Consider the following 9033-nt stretch of genomic DNA (forward strand, 5'->3'; position numbering starts at 1 on the left):
CTCTACAGCGCTCCTCCCTTGTTGTCTCCTCTCATTTCCTATCGTTCCCTTTCTTTCTCCCTGTCGGTCTGAGCCAGCTGGCAGGCTGTGTGGGGCTGCGCGGTCCTGGGGCAGCTGAGCATGGCTAAACTGCAGTAAGATAGCAGCGTCATTGCGGAGATTACACTGCTCGAATAGCCCAGCTAGCTCCACGTTGTGTGGGAGAATGTGTGTGGTGGACTGAGGGAGGGGAGATGCTCGATGGGACTGAATATCTGTGCGTGGACCAAACCTGCTGTCACCATGTCCAACTGCTCGCCTTTATCAGGGTTTCACAACATCACTATTTTATGTGAATTATCACAATCTGTACTGTTAATGAAGGTTGGATCATTACTGATTGGGACTGAGTCATTTTTAAACCCTGCGCTCTAAGCCCTACAATAGGTTATTTCCATAGAAATCCTGCCCCCACTGATACGACTTAAATATGACACAAAGCTTCAATCTCATCTTCTGCGGAGGTGGCAGAAGAAGGAGACACGAATCCGGTCAAACTGACACGATGTAGTACAAATGTGATTACACGCTGCTCAGTGTAAAGGAGCTGTTGACAGAGGCGCTAGGATGAAGCTAAAGTAAATACTGTAAATAGGAAGGAAAGCACAGAAGACAGGAGAGAGGAAACTGGAAAGCAAAGGAGGGTGCAAAGCTGGGGGAAAGACAAATAGGGGGGAATGGTAGTAATGCAGGGACTCACAGCAGGAGGGGGGGATGGTACAGAAAGGTGCCACAGCTGAGCCGCAGCATGCACCAGGCGTGCTGATGCACGATAGCATCATCATTATGAATAAAGCAGGATGGGTGTTTTTGCGCGACGCCGAAACAGTTTGCACCGCTAAGAGCGAAGAGCATCAAAGCGTGAAATCAGAGAAGAGGTCGTGATGCAGCTAAGCGCTCCCACGGCTCTCAGGGGGCTCCTTGGTGTGTGACAGGGCAGAAAACACTCCACCAGGGCCTTCCCCATTCTCTCCTCCTCCTCACGCTCTTTTTCTCTCACCATATCTGGAAGTGACTGAACTCTCCTCCTGCGTTACATATCTCCCCCCTCATTACTTTTGGACGTATATTGGTGCTCGATCCTCAATTCCCTCTTATTTTGTGTTTTCTTTTCTTAATCTAGCTTCCTCTTGGCTATTTTAACAACAACAAAGGCAAATAAATGAATTTTTAACAATTTAACGAGCATCTCAGATTTACTCCTCAATTATCTGTGTTTGTGTGTGCAGCTTTGCTTTACTCTGTATGTGTGTGTGTATGTGTGAGGGTGCCTGAGATTTTGATGAATATTTATTATTCTTGGAGATGTGTTTTGACATCTCAACATACTGTCACAGGGCAAAACCTTTTGCTTCTGTGTGAGAGGTCTCCTGACACACTGTCATCTTCTGATGGTGCTCAGAGTCTATACGGGTCTTCACTTCTAAATTTAGCTGTATTTCACAGTGTTATGCATATACAGCAGGGCTTCACAGCTTTAGATACACTGTAAAGACCAAACCATTCAAATAGTTAAACATGAGTTTTTATTGAATCTTCTGAAACATTACAAAAAATACATATAAGTATCAGTTTTAATTTGTATTTTTTTTTTTTTGCCGGATTTGGCTTGTAGAGCTCTCAAAAACTCACTAAAACCCATGTATCCAATATGATACACTTGGCATTTGGGTTAGGTATATATTAGATATATAGCCTAAATGCATCTCAGCAAAAAGATGCAAATCTGCATCTAATGCATTGTGCCCGAATTAAAATGTAATGTCTGGCAAGTAAAGCCCACCATTTCTGGGCTTTCATAGCGATCAAAATTATCTTTAATAGATCCTTTTTGGAACATGTGTAGAAAAGAAAAAAAAATCTAAATTTGTTACCTTGGAGCAAAGAGTTCTTCGTGTCTGACTTTCTGAACTGCATAAAGTGTGTGTGACTCACTAAGAAGATGGATGTTGCACTACTGTCCATGAACAACTCACAGGCTACTCTATTTAATTTAAATTTTGCAGTACTGCACTATTGTATATTCTTAAGTCTTCTTTTCAGTTGTTCTGTATGGTAGTCCCTAGAGACAAAGCACGTACAAACTCCAAAACATGCACAAACTCCAAAACACAACAGAAGTGCTCCAGGACGCTAGGGGCAGTGTTGAGGTTCTCTCTGAGCAAAGCACACTGACTGCTAGCTAACGCCAGATTTGACTCCACCGTAAACTAGGTTGACCAACCGTCCTCTTTTCCCCGGACATGTCCAGTTTTCACGTTCAGTCCGGGGCATCCGGGTGGAATTTCGAGTTTGATAAAAATGTCCAGGTTTTCCTATCCGGTTGTTCAGTGATGACGCGACGAATCCTACTTCCGGGTCTAAAGTAGTCTGCGTTTAATATGGCTTCTGTGTTGTTAACATGTTTAATGTTATGTATTTTCTTCTATTTGATCTCAAAAAGCTCCTAAAACAGTCAGTGATCACTGTTGACCTCCCTCGGCTTTTATTACCACTAATCATTTATTTAAGCTCAGTTTTTAAAACCTTAGGATGTAACTACAGCCCAGCCCATGCAGCAGTATATGAATGACTAACCTCGTATTGTGGATGGATTATCTCAGTTGTTCTCCTGGCTGAAGTTTGGTCCTTTTACAGCATCCTGCCATGCGATTACATTTGTTTCTGACCACCGAGAATACTCACGTTAACTTTTATCGAGTGGGGAAAAAAGTTAGCTTGTTTATATTATGCTAACATAGCTGTGTCGCTAGTGGTCACGTAGCACATCATTATATACCAGCTAGCCCAACTTAAGTAACCCTACAAACGTCACTGCTGTTTAGTTTTCTGTCTTCATTTATGCTGGAAGTGATAGCAGAGCTGTACGTTTTAATTTTGTTTCCAAAACCCCGCAGTCAGGACATGCTATATTGTATTTAGATAGAAGCTAGCGAGCTAACATCCTGCTAACTTCTAACTCTGTTAAATGTCATAAATTCCGTTTTCATGGATGCCTGGATGTTAAACTCAATTGTTACACCTGGTAGAGCAGAACGCTGATCATTTTATTAACGATGAAAGACTTTAGACAGTTTTTCAACTCTCAGTAATGCCATAGTGATCGTTTGATATATGGACCCGCAGCGGAGTTTAGACCCAGACACTGCTAGTGACGTCCGTCTGAACAACCGGATAGGCCGACAGAGGACCCATGTGTGTAACGTCATTTCTGAACTGCTGCTTTGCGCTTGTTCTGCGCTCACAGACGTGACAGACAGCGCGCAGCAAAGTGCCTATTATATTATCATTATAATGATGTTTAAAAGATCCCAAAGCGCAAGTGCATCTTTTCAGAAGAACTGCAAAAGACATTTCTCTTGCACCGACCCAGTACTGGTAATTTTTCTTATGCAGATGAGGTATTATTTCTGTACCATTATTTCATTTCCGAGGCTTTTAATTTTTAATTTTTTTTGCTCTTGTTGACTTGTAAAAGCCTACATGACATATTGTATTTCACAATTCATTAACTGCACAGACAAGGCATCGTTTTAATATGGTAAATATGTTTCTTTAAGCAAGTTTTTCATGACTGAGCCAAGTGTCCTCTTTTTTGGAAATTAAAATATGGTCACCCTACCGTAAACTAAGTATTCATAGTAATTAAAAACAAATCAAACAACAGTTTGCACATTACCTTTCTTATAAAGCATTGTTGCTCTGTCCTTGCAGGTGTTTTCCGCTGGCATCCAACTCCATGTGTTTGCAACAAACTTGTTTATTTTGCAAATCGAGCTCAACACTGCCCCTAGCGTCCTGGAGCACTTCCACTGTGTTTTGGAGTTTGCATGTGCTTTGGAATTTGTATGTGCTTTGTCTCTAGGGGCCACCGTAGTTCTGTACATGTAGCAAACTGACAATAAAAAACAAAAATAAATATTTGAATTAAAATGACTTATTTAATGATTAATTTAAAAATCACAGTATTATGGATGCAGCACACATTTAGAACATGATAAGTGTCATTTACAGTCAGAACATGTCTGTGCTACTTTTGCATTATGTTACACTTCAGTGCACTGCAGTCCCAACCGCTGGTGTGAGCGCTGCTGACGCCGTGCAGTAGAATACAGCGGAGCAAGCCGGACAGAACATCAATAAAGTCATTACGTAATTGACTGTCCTGTGAGAGATGTACTCATTTGTTAGCAGTTTTATTGCTTTTATTTATTTATTTATTTAAACTGACTTTAAGGCAGAACGAATGATTGATTATTTTCCCTTGTTTCCTTGCATCTCTAAAAAAACCCAAAAAGTGTATTGTTTGTGTGAAAGGTTTAATGCTGGGAAACATAAAAAGGCCTCTGGATGTTTGGATGCATGACATTTAAATGGGAGGCCAATGGGTGTTTGCCTGTGCATTGCATATCTAGCCTCCCCTTAATGAAGTAAATGTGAACTGTGCATAGACTGAGGACTTCCGTTAAATTTAGAATTGAATTTATGATACCTTGAGGCGAGTATCTAGATGGCTGCCAAATGTGACAGATAGCTGCGTTTTGACCCCTGAAGTGAAAGAGTCAAACAGATATCTGCTCACAGCAGAGGAGAAGAGACCTGACTGGAGACATTACAGAAAGGAAATGAATCTTGCTATTAACATTATTGTAATGGGATGAACAAAGTGCCCCGCGGCAGAGTTGTATCTCTTTGTATGTGACTGCAACGGATAAAAATAACCTCCCTAAACCAGGTTTATGATTATGTGTCTGAAAATACCTGGATATTGATAAAGCTTCAATATAATCTGTTAGTAAACTCTGCTATTTTTCCAGCCTGGGACGGAAACATCAATGAAAGAAATTTCAGCAGACGCTACATGTCCATGAACTAACCATTCCACTGCCAATTACAGTGCAGACTAAAACAGTAATAACAGGCTCCACTCTTCCGGGCAGATTCATGATGATTAGTGAAAAAAATCAATGCTGTTTTGTTGGAGCATTGATCTCATCTGTGATGAGAGAGATTAAAAGAGGGCAGAGGACCTTTTTGTAAAGTCATCCTGCATTACCGTTCACATTTGTCTCATTGTTCGGAGCCTGTTTTCTGTTTTTCTTTCTTGTTTTTTACACACTGTATTTACAGTTTTACAGTTATTTAAGTGTGTTACAGGGGCAGAGGCTTTTCAGACGGGGTTTAGGGTTTAGTATCTGCACTTGGAGCTCTAACTTTAGGATGCAGTCTAGCTTTTCATTCATTTTCTGCAGCTTATTCAGCTTCAGGTTGCAGGGGCATAATCTAAACTGAAAAGTCCAGACCTCCCTCCCCTCATGCAGAGGGGACACTGAGGTGTGATCTTGCCAGCCTGTTCTGGGTCTGCCCCTCCTGGTTGGACATGCCATAAACGCCTGGCCCAGGTGACGGTCAGATGGCCAGACCACCTAAACTGGTTCCTTTCGATAGGGAGGAATAGCAGCTCCACTCTGTGTACTTCCAAAATGACCAAGCTATTTATCCTGGTTCTAAGGGAGAGCCCAGCCAAACTTCAGAGGAAGTTAATTTCAGCCACTGCTATCTGTGATCTCTTTTTTAAAAACTCTATCCAGAGTTTACACTCAGCTCTCTCTTTACCACATCAGATTCCCATGATGTCCGCCTCACTGTCTCCCCTCTCTTATGAACCTCAACATACTTATGAACAGTTATGCTTAAACATGTTGCTTGTTATGGATAAACCGTGATTGGCAGAGAAATCCAGTAACAGAACACAACCCAGGAGTTTGTGGAGAGAAGTAGTAGTATAGTTTTTTTTTTTACTCATTTAATGAATTAACAAATACTCTGGTCTAGTAACTGAAGAAATTACACAGCAAACCAACACAATCATACACTGCAGTGCACATACACAATGTAGAGATGTGAGGTAATCGACTATATTTTAACAAAAAAATAAAAATATGGCCACTCTCTCTTCCTTCCAGGCAGTGTTGTGTACTTGGGAATGATGGTCGGAGCGTTCTTCTGGGGAGGAATGTCTGACAAAGTGGGCCGTAGACAATGCCTCCTCATCTGCATGTCCACGAATGGCTTCTTTGCCTTCCTGTCATCTTTCGTCCAGGGATATGGCTTCTTCCTCGTTTGCCGTCTCGTCGCGGGTTTCGGGTGAGTCTGATAAACCGGAGGTTGCACAATGCCACCACAGTGGGAGGGTAACACAGCAAGTCCAACAATCAAAGACAAATCCCTGTTTTTCCTGATTGTTCCCATCCTCTGAAAAGTGATGAAAAAAATCAGGCTAATTATAATTATTAATAAAATAGTAATAGCTGTAATAAAAATTATTACTTTTTTACCAGAACTATGGCCAATGTAATTCTTCACTCTGTCAGCAAACTTTTATACTAACTGTGAATTTAGGGATTCCTGCAATGCATTAAAATGAGCAGAGCGTGCTTGAAAATGACAGACAGCATGTACTCTTTTTATAGCATAGACATATGACTGTGATTTATTGCGTTCTTTTCTTTGGCAGTATAACCAGTCCTTTAAGGCCTAATTCAGCAAATGCATTGACATCATTCTCGAGAGTAATTGAAAAGGCTCTCCAATAGCTGTGCTATTTTCTGCTTACTCATTCACTTTACAGGTCTTTGCAAAGAGCCCTCAATTTAACTGATTACTAACTGACAGTTTTTCAAGTCATTTTGGGGTTTTTTTGTACAGGTGAATTGAAACAACAAAGGACGGTACAAACTGTGGGATAAACGTGAAACTATGCGAATGATGCAAAAAACAAAATGCATCTGCCTTAGTCTCATTAATCTTCCTGTTTTCTGGTTCTTGCAGGATAGGAGGTGCTGTGCCCATCGTCTTTTCCTTCTTTGCCGAGGTGCTGTCCAGGGAGAAAAGAGGAGAGCACCTCAGCTGGCTGTGTATGTTCTGGATGATTGGTGAGATCTATGCATCTGCTATGGCATGGGCCATCATACCACACTATGGTGAGTGTACTTGCAAAAATGTTAACATTCACACCATCACCCATCAGTTTATATAATGCTAAGTGAGGCGGAACCACAAGGAAAAAATTAAGCGTTGTTTTTTCCTTTTGAAATTAAAGGTCGCATTGTTAGAAGGAAGAAGAAAGCATGAATCACTCAACTCCGTGTTTGAAATATAGCCCAATAACAAGCTATATATGGTGATACCCTTAACACAATTAAGTTAAGCGGCGCTCTTAGGATGCTTACAATGTGACTTTATGCTGAGCTCCTGAATAGAGTTACTAAACTGTACAGTCTCCACATGACCATGGGTTAAGGTGCCAGTTTTCCCTGCCATGGGAATTAATCACTTAATAGCTCTGAGTGGCTGCAGGCTGGGAGAGGCTGAGGTCAAAAGATTAATGTATGCACAGATACCACATAGCAAGTATGGGTGAGGGTGGAAGGCGGAAAATGTGATTTATGACAAAACTGTCTGTCGACTGCACTCGTCATGAGAAAAAACAGCACAAAGAGAATTGGCTTTCTTCCTCTCGCCAGATCCTTTTCATTTTCTCCTTGCTTGCATTTTTTTTTAAACCTGCTGTTCCCTTCCTTTTACTGCCTCCCCTCACCTCCTGTTTTATACTCTCCCCATCTCTCTAACTCTGTCCTTCCTTTTATTACCTCGCCTCTCTCTCCACTCTCTGTCTCTGCAGAGTGTTCTTCTTGATCAAGCATAATTAGGTTTTTCTCCTTGCTCTAATAGGACAAAGCTACATCTAGAGTTGATTTATGGCCAGACCATGCTTTAGCCAGCCTGTGACGTCAGAGAGAGAGCGAGAGCGTGTGCGTGCGTGTGTGTTGCTGCAAGTTGCATGGATGATGTTTTACTACGACTGCAGATGCATACAGGTGAAATTGAATGTAATAACATCTGACACTGGGAGAGGTCGTTTGAGTGAACACAGGCACACAAAGAGGTGCTTTTATGGTGTTTCTGATAAGGGACTTCCCAGTTTTATTACATGATGCTTAAACAGGGGCACGCACACATGCACAAATGCTGTGGATCCACTCACATGGATGTACAGAAACACACTGGTAAGAGATTTCTGAAACCGGAATGAGGCTTCATTAGAGAACCTGGCTGTCAGATCAGTGGATATCATATTGAACAGATACTTTGCTTTTATTCTCTTTGAGACTCACTACCACTGCGCCTCTCTATCTGAGAGGGAACGACGTGTCTTGCATGCTTACTCCAAAGCTCACGAATATTTTTTTTAACAGTTTCCCTAAAGTGCTGCAGTGCCTTCGACCAATCCCACAATGACGTTTAAGAAAAAAAACAACTCCTGCAGACATACCTTTTTGCCTTGCAGTAAAACAAAGCTGCATGACTTATGGGTTATGATACAAGTTCCTTAACACTGGTGTTTAATGTGCCATTAGAGCTCTTATCTGTCTTTACCACTTGCTGACTCATAATGTCTCCTGAAATCCCCCTGGCAGCTGGAGATCCACAAGGAGGTCTACTTGGCAAAAATCCACTGACAGGAAAGCTGGATGAGTTGTTAAGTTAGTTGTTAAGCAAGATCACCACTTGAGTAACCTCATTAGGCAATGCTAAGACCTATAGATTAAAGCTTAAACATCAAGAGTGGACTACACACCATATTTTCTATGAGCCAGCATCTAGTATATATTATCCGTCTCTCTGTATGTGTCTGTCTGACCGTCTACAGTAGGCCTGGGATGGCTGACTCAGTCATCCATAGACTTAGCCAATTATGTACATAATCCCTGTAATGAGATTTTCAGTGGCATCGGTGAAACACTAACCCTGCGGGGCAGGAAGTCATGCTACATTTCTGTAGAAAAGGCAATCACTGCTGAACAACCCTTTCTCTCATTGCTCCTCTCTTTATTTCTCTTTCTCACCAGATTTTACTCTAGACTCAAACACACACACACACACACACACACACACACACACACACACACACACACACACACACACACACAC

At 41.6% G+C, this 9033-nt stretch overlaps 1 protein-coding gene across 1 annotated transcript in view; it reads left to right on the forward strand.

Moving 5' to 3' along the window:
* The window catches only part of sv2ca (synaptic vesicle glycoprotein 2Ca), a 27725-nt gene that overhangs the window by 9672 nt on the left and 9020 nt on the right, over positions 1-9033 (forward strand). The window contains exons 3-4 of the mRNA XM_005722301.1: positions 6006-6186; positions 6871-7022. Of these exons, the coding sequence (XP_005722358.1) occupies positions 6006-6186; positions 6871-7022 (333 nt within the window). The remainder of the gene's footprint in view (positions 1-6005; positions 6187-6870; positions 7023-9033) is intronic.

The sequence above is a fragment of the Pundamilia nyererei genome, unplaced genomic scaffold (assembly GCF_000239375.1).
Source record: "Pundamilia nyererei isolate P.nyererei 1_Seehausen unplaced genomic scaffold, PunNye1.0 scaffold00006, whole genome shotgun sequence".
Lineage (NCBI taxonomy): Eukaryota > Metazoa > Chordata > Actinopteri > Cichliformes > Cichlidae > Pundamilia > Pundamilia nyererei.